Source organism: Montipora capricornis, chromosome 4 (assembly GCF_036669925.1).
Source record: "Montipora capricornis isolate CH-2021 chromosome 4, ASM3666992v2, whole genome shotgun sequence".
Taxonomy (NCBI): domain Eukaryota; kingdom Metazoa; phylum Cnidaria; class Anthozoa; order Scleractinia; family Acroporidae; genus Montipora; species Montipora capricornis.
The window spans coordinates 28,186,891-28,203,762 of record NC_090886.1 but is presented as its reverse complement, the minus strand read 5'-3'; the positions used below and the strand labels follow the sequence as shown (position 1 = coordinate 28,203,762).

General features: G+C 39.3%; 2 protein-coding genes across 2 annotated transcripts in view; both read left to right on the top strand.

Annotated features, from left to right (window-relative positions):
• The first annotated feature begins 766 nt into the window (after positions 1-766).
• LOC138044583 (counting factor associated protein D-like) lies at positions 767-13,161 on the top strand. The gene is made up of 9 exons (XM_068891056.1): positions 767-1,196; positions 2,825-3,036; positions 4,464-4,716; positions 5,492-5,708; positions 6,546-6,781; positions 7,123-7,214; positions 8,035-8,208; positions 9,051-9,240; positions 10,567-13,161. Exons 1-9 carry the CDS (start codon positions 953-955, stop codon positions 10,941-10,943), a joined length of 1,995 nt encoding a protein of 664 aa, XP_068747157.1. The 5' UTR covers positions 767-952; the 3' UTR covers positions 10,944-13,161.
• Positions 13,162-15,410: 2,249 nt separating this feature from the next.
• Positions 15,411-16,872, top strand: part of LOC138044582 (counting factor associated protein D-like) — an 11,462-nt gene continuing 10,000 nt past the window's right edge. Inside the window, exon 1 of the mRNA XM_068891055.1 lies at positions 15,411-16,039. Within this exon, the coding sequence (XP_068747156.1) occupies positions 15,613-16,039 (427 nt within the window). The 5' untranslated portion in view covers positions 15,411-15,612. The remainder of the gene's footprint in view (positions 16,040-16,872) is intronic.

Genomic DNA, 16,872 nt, shown 5'->3' with positions numbered 1-16,872 from the left:
ATGCAAAGAAAACAAGCTAGTTTTCACGAAGAACTTGCCACTTTCTCCAGCCTTACAGTTCAACGCGCCTTACCGTGGCCATCTAACAAACTTTCGCATTTGACAACTACGTGTAAATTAATCAACTCAACAACCCATGCAACGGTGTTCAACTTACAACCGTACAAACTTTGCAAGGAGACGAAACTGAAAATCAAATTCGCACACCTTACGTGGTGGATAATTTCTTAAAAAACTTTGTTAGGTGGCCACGGTAAGGCGCGTCGCACTGTAGGAGGTGTTTTGGATTCAGACCTGACACGACTTTTCGCCTAATGAGAATTTCACTTCTCTCTAGGGGTAGGGATCCAAGATCAAACTCTGCTCTAAAATAATGTTGTGCTTTAGTTTGTAGCGTAATTGTTGTACATATTGAATGTCTATTTGTGAAATACCAATAAAATTTATTGAATTCTAAATATATATATATAGACTGAATAGCTTTGACTGAATAGTGCCATTCTCTTTTCGGACTCTTTTGAGGAAACGGTGAATATATATACCTTGTCATTATTTTGCAAGTCACGAAACGGTTCAGTCTTCTCGTCGCAACTTAGTCTGTTTTGTAATAGAAACAACAATTGCTCAAATTTAGAATAAAACAAATTTTTGCCGGTGTCCGCTTTGACTGATCGCCATAAATGGCATGTTTTGGCAGCTCAGCTTTGATCACTCAACCTTTATCTCTATGATGTAATTTGATGCGTGATTCACCCATAAACATGGTTTAGTTGGCTCTACGAAATGACACAGGTCGCTTCCTTTGTTGTATCCCGAAAATACGGCATTACATGATGCAGGAAGCGTGAAATCGGCGCTCTAAATTTATTCATGCTCGATTGTGTGTGGCGAAAAGGGGGAAGAACCTGGGCCTGTTGGAAAGACAACATCGTCTAAGAGGCACCATTGTGATATGCCTTATGGAACGTTTGCCTTGTTTTGTCTTATGATTCTCGAGCAATGGCCTTTTATTGGAAGCACACCCAAGAAACACAAGGGAAACGCAAAAGTGCATAGCGTTGACTTAAGAAGCTTGCATTTTCCTAGTGAATATCATGCAACGGGTGTTTTGTCGCTACCCACAAGTAACATAAACGAACCGTTTGAAGTTTGGCACAGTAAGACTCATGAAAAGAGTCGAATTGATTACTATCATGGTAAGTGTGTTATCCTGTTTTCGATCTCAGCTCTACATTAACTAAAGTTACTTAAGACACTAATCTGATTTTTATTTTCATCACGTATTTCTTAGTCTTTAAAAAAAATCGTTGTTTTTTAGAGCCGTGGATACCTGCAAAGTTCAATCAAAATATTCAAGGACTCATTGTTATTTACAAGTACCCGTAAAGGAAAAATGCTTCGGGGTAAATAGAGATTTAATATACCACAGAAGCGCTGTGTTTACATGACACTTACTACGAAAGCATTTCAGTCTCTTTTTTTGAGTGGGTTTACCTACTGTAGGTTTGGCAATCTAACCCACAGGTATATGCTGAGTGTATGGATTGATTTTTTAATTGAATACTTCCGCTTTGAGAAGTCCCTTGAAAAGGAGTGCGATGGGGCAAACTATTCACAGATTGTGATCATCGATACTGCTTGACTCAATCAAAATCATTGCTATAGAGACGCTAATGAAACAAAATACCACACCTTTTTTCAGTATAAGGCCGTGGATATCTGACAGTAAAGATATAAAAAATCTTTGCCCGTTAAGAGTCTTAGGAATATATCACAAGCTACAACCATACTGATTGTCATCGTATTGCATGGTATTGAGATCTATGAGGCGAAAATATGCGAATGGTATGTCCACGGTCATTTAATTGTGAAAAAAAAAGGAAAGAAATATTAGCTTTGGCCAATATTTTGAGCGAGTCTCCGTTTGGGTCGTCACGAGAGAGGTTTCTCAGTTGAAGTTCTAGACACTTCGCTTCTGAGCTCATTTTTGAAAAGCCAAAGTTTCACTTTAATACAAAAATACAAACGACACTTCGGGTGGATCTTCAGTTGCTTCAAGAATTTGGTTTCTCTCACTGAACCTGGCTAATAACGTCTGTGTGACTAATTTATCACGTACTCATGTCTGCTGAACTGAAACCCTTCTTTAATACCCACGGGCTTTACAACTGGAAGTGGACGTTCCAAAAACTTTACATGACAATCATCACACCCGATGTACTCACAAGCAATTGATTGTAATTTTATTCGCGTATCTTAAAACCAAAATGAAACTAAAACAACTGGCCCTGTGAGGGCATTCTATCAAGTTTGTTCTTCCCTGCCAATCCTTAGAGTCGAATCATTTTCAGCTATATCTTCCTTACCTAATAACCCTAATTGTATCGTCTAATCTCGCGTACTTAGTTAATACTTACTTATTAAATCTCAAATCGGAAGACATATTTTTAAAAAATGAACTACCTCATACAACCCTCAGTCCGCTCTGCATTCTTGCAAGTTTTCCTTAGACTCTGCTGGAAGACGTTTGCAAACGAATGATTTTCTTGAACTTGCAGCCTTATCCGGATAAAAAGGCACTTTTGGCCAATGAACATTTATAGCCTGCATTGTTCTACCCACTGCTATCAAGCCAGTCGATCGATAGGTGGTCATATGCGAGTTCACGTTTTCTCCCATAAGAGGTATATTGGAACATAACTGCGGAATGGATATATGATCTTTTATTTCATAACCAGTCTAAATACGTATTTTCATATATTCTAAACATTTATTTCTATTAATTCAAGCTTTCGTACACCTTTTCCCCTTAATTTTACTCAAGGGGAAGTAAAAACCTTTCAAAGAGGTGATTTGGGAAGACATGGCATGTACTTTAAACTTATCCCAAAGTACTCTTACAAGCTGCACAAGAATCACCGCCATTTCAGAGGATGCTGGAAGAGGTATGGGACCAAATCTCGAAGGGCCAAGGCACAGTCAATATTACCATGTAATTCAGCTTGGCCATTCAAGTCTCGGCTTGAGGACTTTAAGGTAAGAACATTTCCTTCTTAATTTTTTGGAACCGAGTCACACGGTGATTTTAATATTCATGGAATTAGTGACCCTTATGACATTCCTGCTCAAACTTTAGTCCTATCCCAGGTCTCAGTTTTGGTCCCCTCATCTTCTTGCTCCACATAAACGACATAGCAAAAGCATTATTTTCTATAAGATAAGCAATATAACATCGGGCTAAACTGAGTTCAAAGAAAAGAGTTGAAAACCTTTCTTTGTTATACGAAGTACGTTCTTGTGTCGCTCGATTATGAAGTACTTTGTTATTAATCATAGTGAATAATATTACTCACCTCAATACACAGAATGTCAGGATGGGAGTGCTGGAATCTCAGCTATCAGCTAAATTTTCGCCCATTTCTCAGCTGTCAGCTAAATTGTGGCCATTTATCACGTAACAGTTGAATAACACATCAACAATACTCAGCTATCAGTTAAAAAACTCATCGTTTCTCAGTTAACAGTTAAGATTTTGGCCGAATCTTCGCTATAAGTTAACCTCATCCATAACCTGTACACATCTTCCAGAAATAAATTCGATATTATGAATATTATGTGTATTTTTAATCTGCTTATTAGTCCCTTGGATATCAATTTTAAAAAAATGTTGTGATACAGAGAGCAATTTGTTTCGAGGGAATTACTGGCCGACAATAAGTTTAAAAGGATAACACAAATGACAACTGAGTCCCGTTTTCACTTAACATGCAAACATGCTTTGGGATCGTGCCCGAAAACTTGCAGAACACGAGGGAAGCCGTCTAAGAACAGACCTCGAGCAGCGTCACCCCGACCATTTTCCCTGGTTAACCTCGAACATTGAATATCTATTTGTTTGAATTCCATCATTAGCGATAGTTACAAACATGTTCGCTTGCTTTTTCATGCCTTGAAAATGTCCTCTGTTCTTTTTTTGTTTCCTAACACCTTTTGTCTGTTTTCCCTTGTTCTCCGAAAATGCTCAGAATCCCTAACCATTGTTTAGATGATATTTTTAGCCTAAGAACTCTAAATTTTGAATACCAGTGGACGCTCGATTCAGCCGGTTCTTTGTAAGCCTGCTTTACTAGGTTTTAGAAGAAAGGACCATGTCTAAGGTAATCCAAGACCGGCAGTCTTTGATTTTGCAGTCCAAATTCCATGTCCCTAATTGCAGAATTCATCTCTCCGTACATCCCGAATTCATGAAGTGGCCAGATTCGGATCCGTGACTGGATCCCGGATTCCAAAGCCCAGGATTCCATAATTTTCTGCATACAAAACATTTCTGGTTTCCGGAATCCGGGTAACCTTACATAGGGCGACTAAAATTGTTTGAGAGTTTTAGTTATTTCGGATTGAAGTGTGTTTGGAAATTTTCCTGACACCTTCACAGTTCCCATCACCTTTTCTCGTTTTCTCAGTACACGGGTGATGCTACCATAGATGGCAAACTGTGCACAAAGTGGACGTACAACATAACAGTATTTGAGCGCAATAACACATACGTGTTTTACGCCACCAAAACTGTCCCACCCAAACCAGTATACTTTGAAATGAATGGTTACGATACCCTGCTGGTGTCCTACTACGACAAATACGTGATCAAGTACCACAGCTTTGATGAGTGGGATTACGATCCTGGTGATGATCCGGATGTTTTTGAGATTCCACATTGTGAGTAGATTATATTTTAATCGTGTGAAAAATTGAATTTGACGCGAACTTGATAAAAGTGTTGATTCAGACAAACGTCTTCGAATAAAAAGTGAAGTGAGAACCGATTTACACAGTGCAGCCGGCAGGTTAGCAGCTTGTGGGCCTGTGTGTTTTAAGAAATCGATCAAAGGGGACAATTTGTTTCTTATTTACAAAGCCAAATGAATTCGTTCAAACCGAAGAAAAACGCAGTCTTTGCCCGGAGAGGCCCTACGAGCAGGGGTTTCTTTTTTAATTTTTTTTTTCTCGCGTTCGCTAGGCTGACGAGTGCGGGAAAGAGACTTCTGCCATGGGTCGAAACTCACTTTGATCCAACCGCCGTTCACAACTTTGGACGGCACGCTTCAAACCGCAAGCCTCATGATATGTTTGCTGCCCACTGTGTCCAGCGCATTCCTTTACAATAATGCTGCTGTTTTAAGTAAGCCCACACAACATGAAGTATCACGAGGCTGTGTTGAGCATGCCGTGCATGCTCAACACAGCGAATTTCGATCCATGGCAGAGGTCTCCTTCCCGTTCTCGTCAGCCCAGCGAACGCAACAGAAAAGAGACCTGCTAGCAGGGAGAGGTCGTGCATCCTCATGAAAATTCAGCGTCTTTACCATTAGGCCAGGCCACCTTCTTAAAACGAGGTGGATAAGTCACTTTAATTAATGCATAAGTCACTTAGATTAAACCATGAAAAAAGATAAGACAAAAGCAACACATCTGATGCTGCTCTTCCTTCTAGTGCGACAAGACAAATGGTGTTGGAACATCGACAAAAGGTCACGAGACAGTGATGGTGCTTTGATGTCATTAAATCCTATGGGTGAGTTTGCTATGCTTCATCATGATGAAGACCCGATTGAAAAGGACTTCCAAGAGTTCCGTACAAAGCACAAGAGGAATTACAAGGACAGAATAGAACATCAGAAAAGAAAGAACCTTTTTAGGCATAATTTGAGGTTCGTGTAAAACAAAACAGTTTTATAACGTTTTCTCGTAATTATTCATCATTACGCACGACTGCTTAATACATCCATCCACTCTGATCCCGACGGCCATCTATCCATCAATCAAAGATCCAGATGTTAAAGAGTAGTTGCCCACAAATGGGTAAAAAGTTGGCCTGTTTATTCAACTGGGTCATTTCTAAACGAGGCACCGAACCGGACCAGTACATCTAAAAGTTGATAGACAAAATATGGAGATGCCATTTCAAAGCCTCCACTTAGACCAGACTCATCCACGACTTCGCCTCGCATTGGACTAACTGTCTTGAAATGGAATCCATCGTCATTATTATCTTTGAAATATATTTATCTTTTTAACATTATGTGGTGTCGGGGAAATATAACTCTGCTTTTCTTAATCATTACGCGAATATTTTCAAGTTGTGAAGGGTGTTAATTGAAAACTCATTTCCAGCAATTAAACTTCAATGAAGATGTTGAAGATAAGAAGAAGAAAGTCGAAATTACTCCTTCGGGTGCTGACGCCCTTCAAATAACCTCAAATTTGTTCGTTGTATGTTATTGTCACGAAGGGAACGGCAATCAAACGTAGCAAAATATCAATCGCACCTGTGAGGTGTGCAGAGACTATAGTTCTGCTAAACTTGTCAAGCCGTCGTTGCTTAGTGAGAAGTATGTTTGCGGTAGTAAAGAACCTGCTAGTGTTAATAGTAATGAAGTCTCCATGGGGAAATAACTCTTTTCAGCAAATTATTTACCCCAGTTTACAAGATAAATTATTCACTCAATGAAATGAAATATTTTTGCTTAAGCTACTATCCTTAATAGGTATATTCGGTCCATGAATATGAAAGGTAACTTTTACCACCTCGCCGTCAATCACTTCGCCGACATGACAGATGCTGAATTTCAAGGCCACAAGGGGCTCATGCCAGGAGATGGTGGTTATGGATCACGTGAAGATGAAGATGATAATTTCGACGATTACTGGAGGCGAGATAGAATAGAAAAGACTACAAATAGATATGGACATGTCCCTCGGGAACTAGATTGGAGAAATTACGGTGAGTACTGTTAAAGGCGAGCATTTGAATCGCAATAGCCATTTAATAGAACTTGAGGACTTGAGGTTCAGAAAATGATCAGACCCTATTGTGCAGTCCCGAGATTTTACCACATTAGGGGTTCAATGGCATGGTAATTAGTCCTTGAGTAAAAAAGATACCATGTAAATCCATGGGAATCCTTATCAAATAGTAAACTACTGACAAATAAATGAATTCTTCAAAGCTGTCCGATTGAATTTTTCAGCCTCGAAACTGCTATTATGTTTGGGTTACAGAACAAGTTGAAGACGTGTCAGTTTACCGCTTCTTTAATGCAAAAATCCATTTTCCCTTTGTAGGAGCTGTTTCACCCGCTAAAGGACAGGGAACCTGCGGCTCTTGTTGGGCCTTCGCTGCAGCTGGAGCGGTTGAAGGCGCGAATTTTATTAAGGTACGACAACAAATAGACTTCATAGTGTAAAATAAACTAAAAACGTTCAATTTAATGCATTTGCCAAAATGTGAGAAGGCTCAGAGTTAACGGCCTTTGCCACAATTGAAGATATCGTGTGGCTCATTATTACCTATGCCTTCCAACTACTATTCTTACTCTTTTTTTTACTTTGTTCCCGAGTTTTCAACAACAAAGTTTTGCAAACTAACTTTGCTTTTCTCTTAATGGAATGATTAATATTTCCAAAGAGTCAATTTTAATATCTTCAAGTGGTTATATATAATTTGAAGTCTTGAATAAATGTAAGTTATATTAGTCAGTTGCAGACTTTGGCGGTTAGTTGTTCCTCCCACAGCAGTAAACACTGTTCAGAGCGCTACGAGTCATGACCAATTTTTTAAATTATGTCAATTGTAAATACCCAACTTTTCATTTGTGTTGTTTTACCAGAGCCAGAACAAATCGCATACAATAGTTAACACAATTGTGAGAAGGTAGCAGCGATCATTAAACATCGACTTTTTACCAATAAAAAAAAAAACAGTCCCATGCTGGCCAATGGTTACTTAATGTCACCGTAATAGTTCGCTTAATTGTACCAACAACTGACTCTTGATACACAGAAATTAAAGGGATAGCCTGTTTTGTCTTTTAAAAAGTTGAGCCGTTGCGTGACCTCGTTCCTATACGGTGAATGAAATGTCCCGAGGTTTAGAGACACGCGGTGACGGGCTTTTCGCTCTACACTCCTCAGCGGTACACGTGCGCTCTGTGTTAGAACTTATCAGAGCTAAGGAAAGCAACTGTGTATTTCTAGACTGGAGAATTACTTGATTTATCGGAGCAGCAGCTATTAGACTGTACCTGGGCAACGCCTGGAGTTGAGCACGGAAATAATGGCTGTCTTGGAGGCTGGACATGGAAGGCGTTCTCTTGGATAAGAAAGTTTGGAATCGCTACAGTGGACAGCTATGGCCCCTATAGAGGACAGGTTGGTTCCCCTCCCTCTCAGTCTCTCTCTCTCTCTCTTTCTCTTCAAAAGTGACCAACTTTTATATCAATGTTGTCCTTGGGTACCTTTCGCAACTCTGATAGGGAGAAGTGATCCTCGCACTTTCCTGGATAACTGAATCAATTGTCTCGTACAGACACCTGAAAACTCAATTTATGGCTTTAATGGGATTTACCTCCTCGATGACGTTGCAATGCTCTATCAACTAAGCTATGAAGCTGTCGTGTTAAAGGAATTGAAATACTAGTTGTAAAGTAATCATAACAACAACAATTTATGTTTTGAAACGCAGTAGCTATCATTGCTTAATCTCATCTCACACAGCCGTATGGTGACCTCTCAATCAGTTAATAATACTTTATTCTCCCCCCTTTACGCTTCAAAGTATTGAACAATAACAAAAGTTGACGGTAATGAGATATTCTCGAAAGCTCTAAGTCAACTACCAGAACTGCTTCAAACGTGAAAAAAGTTTTTCCCTAGTCTATTAATTAATTAACAACAAAATCGCCAGAAATCGTAGGATCACCTAGTCGTTTTGGGTAAAGAGCGATTAAAAATAGTGTTTTTTGGAGCGCTTAATTTCCTTCCATGGCCATAAATTGTCTAATATTCTAAGAGAGTTGACCGATCGTGCTTACTAACAGTTGATGTTTCATTATCTGATTGCGTAGGTTTCACAGGTGTTTGACCCTAGAGTCTTGTAGACATAAATTCAACTACGGTAGATAGAGGAGTATTTCGACACATGTGAGAGCTCTTTCAACTTCAGGCGTAACAACCCCCAAAATGAGTGATATGCTTTTGTATTTCATCTTCAGGAAGGTTATTGCAAGACTAAAAGTCTGAAAACAGGAGCAAAAATTCACAGTTACAGAAGAGTTAAACGCTATAACAGGGAAGCGTTGAAGAAAGCCTTGGCTTACCACGGTCCAGCAACTATATCCATCAATGCCAACCCTAAAACATTGAAATTCTATAGCCATGGCGTCTTGGATGATATCTCGTGCAGTAAGTAAAAGCCTTAAATAATGGTCGCGATAGAGATTTAGAACCACGTTTACGGCAAACTAGTTTGGTTTTGATTTATCTCTTACTTGTTGGCTTTAACTATCGAGCAAATTCTGAAAAGAGAGGCTAGAAATTCCATTGCTTTTACATTTCGCTTCTCTATGGTTTACCGGACTCCCTAATGAAAAGCCTTCAACACTGTACAGAATGCTGCTGCTCGCCTCCTGACTTGCTCACCTAAATGATACGTGCACACATAACACCAATTTAATTGACTTTCAAATCCCTTAACAATCGAGTTCCTGTTTACATCAAGGGTTTGATCTAACGCTAACAACCAATGCACGAACTCTTTTCATCTCATAAATACTTTCTCATTCCTTCTGAATTAAAGCCTTATGGCCACTTATAGTCGGCGCTATGCCATTTCCGTTGCCACACCCTTTCTCTGGAACAGCTTAAACGTAAATTGACGACATTTCTTGTTCGTAAACGAGCATTTTTTACACAGCGTTACCATTTTCTAGATTTAATCTAGAGTATTTGTATTGTACATAACTTTTCAAATTAGTTAACGTTATATAAATAGCGCTTTTGGATCTCTGAGAAAAGGTGCGCTATAAATGTGTGATTATTTTTGTTACTATTATTATTCAAATGATTTCACGAACTTGTGCCAAGCTGAAGCTTGCCATTTACCGTTTCACTGGCGCAAATGCCTTTAGCCCCCTCACCCCTCCAGTATTAAATCGAAACTTAATACACAAACACAAGTCACAACGAATCACTGATCATCATACATCGTTACTGGTCCCATTCCCCAATTGTTCAAAGTACAGAGTATAACATATACTTCACTTTAAATAATGGGGCTTCTTGGATACGAGATTGGTTATTATCGGTCAGTGTAAAATGCAGACTGCAGACCAGGGGCCGGTTCCTGAAAGGTGTATTAACTCTATTCCAGGGATAAATGTGCTGGAATAAGGTATATTTATCCTTGTGATAGAGTTATTACACATTTTAGGAACCATCCCCAGGGGTAAAACGCAGACTAAGGTTATAATGTAACTGTTGAAAAAGCCCAAACCCTTTAGAAATGCTAACCTTAGGCTTAACTGTTAGCATTTATAAATGGTTTGGGCTTTTTCAACTGTTACATTATAACCTTAGTCTGCAGTCTGCATTTTACACTGACCGGATTGGTTATAGCCAATTCATAATCAACGCGCACTTATGGAATAATCGTTAACAAATCGTTACGGTAACATATGATTCAATAATAGTTACCGATAACACATGCTATTTGTTTTCCTTGTATTTCAGACAACAAAACTGATCATGCCGTTTTACTTGTCGGATACGGTACAGAAAATGGTGTCCCTTATTGGTTGATTAAAAACTCTTGGTCATACAATTGGGGAGATAGCGGTTTTATAAAAATACGCCATGGACTGTGCGGTGTAGAGAAGAGGCCATTTGTTGTTCTAAACAGAGGTAGCAAGCCTTTGCCGTGGCAGATAGAAGAAAAACAAAAACGCCAGCGTCAAAAGGAACTAAAGAGAAGATTACTCAAAACTCGACAAGAAAATCATGAAACTAATGACAATAAAATTATTCGCAAAGATGCGATAGAGGATCCTGACTTCAGGGATATTGAAGATGACTTTGATGAATATTTTGACAATGAAGATGTTTGGTAAGAGGAATAAAACCTCGCCGTTCTGTATCTTTATGGAGGAGATGCAAACGAGCCGAAGAGACGAGGGAGAGATCGAAATGTTCTCTCCTCGGTTCTTCGGCTCGCTTGCGTGACTAAAGCGGACTGCTCGATTGAATCAGAAGGGACTGGCAGAGCAGTCTAAGTTATACGTTAGGCTGAGATTTGCGTTTTGGAACACAAAAGAAAGAAACGAAACTTGTTTGATCTTACCTCATTAATTTTCTTTCCTTTTAGTCACAGATACTCTCTGAAGAAAGAAACAAGTGAAAACTGTAATGCTTTTAAGAACAGCAATACCTGCTTTTCACTGTTTCGCTCATATGGGTTCCTACATCTGTCTATAATCACCAATCTGCATTTTTTAGCTTCTTTAGTGGTGTTGTCGGCAAAACTGCTAGATCAATGGGAAGAAGTTCTGCGCTTCACGTTTTTAACCTTGAACCTAGGCCATTCTCTTTCTGGGGTGCCTTTCGATCATAGGGATAAAAGCAGCTTCACCCATGCTTACGTTGAAAATGCGCCAAAAGACCTTAGTATAGTAGAACAAGCTATTCGTAGTCATAAAACTTCAGTCCAGGCTAGCCTGATAAAATAAAAGAAAACAATGATAATGAAATTTACTTAAAGGAGAACTGAAGATAAAAATGAAATATTTTTTCCTTCGCCAAATTTGTCGTGCCTGACTTAGTTAAAGGAAATATTCGAGTATTTGAGGGGTTCCTTACATTTTGACGTTTTTATGAGGCCAGGGAGATCCGTATTGGTCACTCGATGGAAGTCCGCCATTTTGGCTGTACTATAGCAGGCTTGGGCGCTATGCGTGACGTCATTGCGCTCACTTGCTTGAACGCGGGAAACTTGAAAAATGGTTCAGTGCGCTATTGTGGGCTGTTCTAGTAGAACTCTCATCGTTTCCCTCTTTAAAATGAAGTCCTTCTCGAAGAATGGATCATCCGAATTTAGAAGAAAAAACTAGCCAAATATCCAGCCCTGTCACATCTGTTCGGATCATTTCGAACCCTCCTGTTTTGAAGGTGTCTTGGCCACAGCGGTCGATGCGACAATTGCATGTAATTGATGAAATGATGAATAACTTTGCGACTCCATTTATGCCCAGTGAGTAAGTTATGTTTTCTTTAGTCGGGAGATTTCAGTGGCAAACCATGCGCCGGAGAAGTGAACCGAAAGGTTGTTTTTGCAAGCAACTGGGACACGTTATTTCGTGATTGGCATTCACACTTCAAGCTGGGTTTTATAAACTCGACAACGATCACAAAGATGTTTAATTGAAGTTTGAAAATTCGCAAAACTACGAACAGAGCTTATGTGTTTACATACATGTTGTTCATTAATCGCAGCACTCAGACCCGCGATGGCAGTTTATAGCACTTTTCTTTGTAAACACGGTCGAAAAGCTAGAATGCTGCGTTACACAACGAATAGTTTCTCAAATTGAATCGAAATGACAGACAAAACAAAGCAGCCAACAGAATCTCTTAGTTATCAAGTTGTTTTTATTGCCTTTTGAATACAATCAATTCACCTGAGATTTGTTCATAGCTCCTCTATATCGCGGCAGCAGATGCATTCCTTTTCTTGCTGTCCCGGCCTCCCGGTTAAAGCAAAAATCACAGCTGCACCAAGTCGTATTTCCCCATCTTGAGCCTTCCCTTTCGGTTGCTTCCTCTTCCTGCGATCCTGAACTTTCTCGCATTGGATCGAAAGAATATGGTTCAAGTTCTGCCATAAACTTACGTGTATTAACGACGAAGAAAGCGGAGTACTATGTTGAGACTTAACGATAACAGAAGATTTCAGTGAAAACCAGCTGCTTGCTTGTGCGCAATGACGTCACAACATGGCGGCTGACATTCCTTTTTTGGAAGTAACCGGAAGGAAAAGCAAACAAAATGGCGGGCGTTCAAATTGAAAAAACAACCAAAGATTTTGGGCAAATTCAAGGCCTTTCAAGATGAAAAAGGATTTTTCCTGTTTGTTTAGGTAAAGGACGTTATATTTCGATAATAATAAGACACAAAAAAATTTGATCTTCTTGCCTTCAGTTCTCCTTTAAGCCAATGTCAATTGCAACTGTATTTAGCGAAGGTGCACACTGTACAGAAATCCAATCAGATCAACTCATATCGAATCGTAGGTTGGAAAAAGGCGTCAGAAAAAGGACATGGCTCAAGCTTATAGTCCGAGGGGGGGAGGGGGGGGTACTTCCTTCTTTCAATTGCAAGTAGGAAATATTTACGTGCTTTTGATCTCCTTGAGACTATAACATAATACTTGTATCTATCTATTATAATGAAAAGTAACCAGCCAGTCTTTTTTTATACAAAACTCCCGTTCCATACAACAAGCTGAATCATCGATAATCGTAAGATTATCTTAAACTATTTCTTGACATTTGACAAAAGAAATAAAAGTGTGTTTTGTTAGAAAGTATTCGTAATTGTAGACATCTCTAGTAGTAGCTCTAAATGAGGATCAAACAGACAAATACAGCGATCTCACTTTACCCTCACCCTACACCCCAATTATTCAAACTAAGTAAGAAAACCAACTTCAGTGTCCTGAGACTTTTGCAACTGATTGTAGACTTAATGACCACTTGCAAGGCTACACCAGTACAGGTAATTGAGAGCGAGGATTAAATCGACATCTGGGACCACAAAAGAAAACAGCAAGAGCCGATACAACGTAAATTTGGTTTTAGTGGTGTACTATATTTCGGCTGGCCAAACCATCCTTCTTCAGGTAAAATGAGAGTTTACTATATGTAGTACTGGAAAAATTGTGATAAAAACATGGCAGTTAAACGAATTTGAGCAGTCGATTGCGTGATCATGATTGTGACGTTGGTCGTTCCCCAGCAAAAACTCAACTAAAATGGCAAATTGTCTTATCTAACAGCTCGGCGGAAGGCTAAAGACCTGGCCAGACCTAGCTCATTTTCCATAATTACTGAACAAATCAATAAGTTATTTTATGGCATCTCAAACATCGTAACTCAAGAGGGGATCGCCGCCCCAACAACTTCATTTACACGTCTACACCGGTCTGGATACGGAGCAAAATCCTGTAAAATCCAAAGGGCCGAAGGCGGGCAAAATAAGGCACCTTGGCAGAAAGTAAGCCTGAGTAGTAGTGGTAATATATAAGCGTCAGTCGGCTACTGCTCGCAAACTGAACAAATGCCATACGCCACTTCATAAGGCCTCTCACATCTGCAGAAGTTTGAACATTGTCACGCCTCGTATTCAGCAGATTGTTTTCGTGTTTTAGATCACGACTCCACTAATTTTTCAACTTAAGATAAAAGAGGCTATTCATATTCAGAGAAAACAACCCTCTTTGAATCAACAATTACACCATGTCAATCTTAAACTATCTTTTTAATTCGCACATTTTCACACTATTTTTGACATTAGCACTTTCTGTTTATTATAAATTAAGCTTCCATCGCTTTGTATTCTGTCTAACTGAGGATGGCAGAAGTTTCTGTAGAAACATGTTTTATAAACTCAAAGGTTTCGTCGTTTTCTTAAAACTGTACACAAAGAGTAACTTTGGTTATTTCATTCACAAATTTTCAGGGTAAGGAATGTTGTCAAGTTTTTCTGGGGAATAACGATCTGGATGGAAATGGGAGCCATATTCCTTCAGCCATTATGGTTACATAATTTTATGGGAAAATTTCCTTAAATCACAAACATTTTATTTTGAGTCATTTAAGACACGCAAAGCTCTTTCGGACTGAGGCAAAACACAAGAAACAAACATGAACATTGTCCCCAACTAGTGCACCATCGCTAGAAGACCTGACACTTCAATAAAAGTTCATTCAATTATTATTATTATTATTATTACTATTATTATTATTATTATTATTATTATTATCCCTTTCTTTTTCGCAAGAAGCGTTTTTTCGAGGCATCACCTACGATACGCCAGCTATATTGGATGAGCCTTGGAAGCAGCAATTGCGTTGTTTCTAAAAAGGGAAGGAGATAGTCAGTTTACAGTTGCAGGGCTAGTCCTTGTTTAAAGTGGAAACGCACAGAATCTTGGAAAATTTAACCAACCATCCGGCTGCCACCAAGTTTTTGTATATTTTTATCCAAAGTATTAAATGAAAGACAGAGCATTGGAAAATAAAATGATGAAAATACAAATATTTGTATTAAGCACATGCAAAGAATCGAATGCTTCAGTAAGACGTCGAGTCTGTAAGGATTTCCCGAATTGCGTTTTTCGATTTAAATAACTCTCTAACGGTGACATTCGGGGAGCTGGGAAAAAGGCCCAAAAAAGTAGCACGAGAGGTTTTGGTTTCCATTCGCAATCAGACACCTTTCCGAGCATCTTAGTTTACTACTTTGTGGTCCAATGTTTATGCCTTGACACCAGAACCAGCAGGTACCTGCTCTCGGAGTGACTCAGTTTTGACAGGTTCCACAAGCTACTGAATCAAACGGATTCCTTGCTTAATCCCATATTCCCCTTACTTACATCTGCATTACAAATCTTGAAAAGGTTTGGAGTTTGAGGTCAAGATGGGTTTGTATTAATATGTGACGGATTGGTTTTGCCAGACTACTCAATGAGAAGGGAACCCGGAAGGGCCGGACGGAGAATACGATATGTCCGGTATAAGATCAAAATCAGTTAAGATGAAGACCAAGCATAATACAAATTCCATCCCTACACTTTTTACGGTGTACTGCTTATTAACTCTGACATTGACGTGTCTTATTAACCACTGCGCCGGACAGCACTACTTCTTTGAAGAAATCAAAAAGATACTCAATAGCTATAGTACCACCGATCCTGAAGAGCTCAACACAGAACAACGAAATGATACGGATACAGAAGACCCTACTATTTCTTTCGAAAATGCAACTCTCCTGCAAGATGACGAGCTTAAAGACTCTATTTTCCATGAGTTGAAGTTTCCAGATTTTTACCATGCTCAGGGAATCATATCTTTACCATACGATGGAATCATTGAACCATTTGAAGCCTGGTACGCTGGTCAACACGAGATGAGTCGCATCGATTACTATTACGGTAATCAAATACCACTTGTGTTAACTTTGTTCATTGTTTTTATAGACTGTAAAGCGTCGTCTAATTGATCGCTCTATTTATCTTGGTTGTTAAAATTTTATGCTAGCATTTCAAAGCTTTACAGCATGCCCAGCATGTCAAAGAAGACCTCGGATTTTTTGGTGCATGAGGTCAAAAAGGTTATGGGTCACGGTCCTAGCGTGGATCAAAGAAGCCTCAATTGGTTGAGTCTGGGCATAATGAGTCGTTAGTTTTTACAAAGTGCCAGCTCTATAAATTAAATAGTATGAAATACATCTAATATCACAGACTAATTCGGAATTATGACGAAAGTAACTGGAGTTCATTAGCCTTAGACGTGGTTAGTGATGCACGTGATAGACCTGGTTAGTGATGAGGCATTGTATCGACCGCAAACTAAGCCCTAATGATGATTATGATTATCCGTGCATACCGAACCCGCGCCCGCAGTGGGCGCGTCAGTGAAGACTGTGCTATCCTATCAATCCTTTGCCCTTTCACCGGAAACGGTGCACTTTTGTGCGTAAACGACCTTGTTGTCAATCTACCCTGTCGAAAGAACCCCATCAGAGTATTTTTTTTGCGAAGTTAACTCAAATACATTATCAATACAGTTTTGACGCCTTCTTACACTTTATTCGAAATACTGGACTGAATTCGTCTTAAATTAATTAGAAAAAGCTCAAATAACAGCCAAAGCACAACCACTGACGTACGAATCGCCGCTCGCTGGCAACCCAGCTTTGGCGCCAAAATTTGTTTACAAAAATGTTGCCACAAAATTATTTAATGGGTTTTCTGGCCCTTTGATT

Bases quoted from the DNA above. Each gene is read 5' to 3' on its own strand.
- LOC138044583 (XM_068891056.1), top strand. From the start codon at position 953: ATGCCTTATGGAACGTTTGCCTTGTTTTGTCTTATGATTCTCGAGCAA. The intron at 1,197-2,824 runs GTAAGTGTGTTA...ATTTTACTCAAG, and splicing joins TCGAATTGATTACTATCATG to GGGAAGTAAAAACCTTTCAA. The intron at 7,215-8,034 runs GTACGACAACAA...GTGTATTTCTAG, and splicing joins AAGGCGCGAATTTTATTAAG to ACTGGAGAATTACTTGATTT.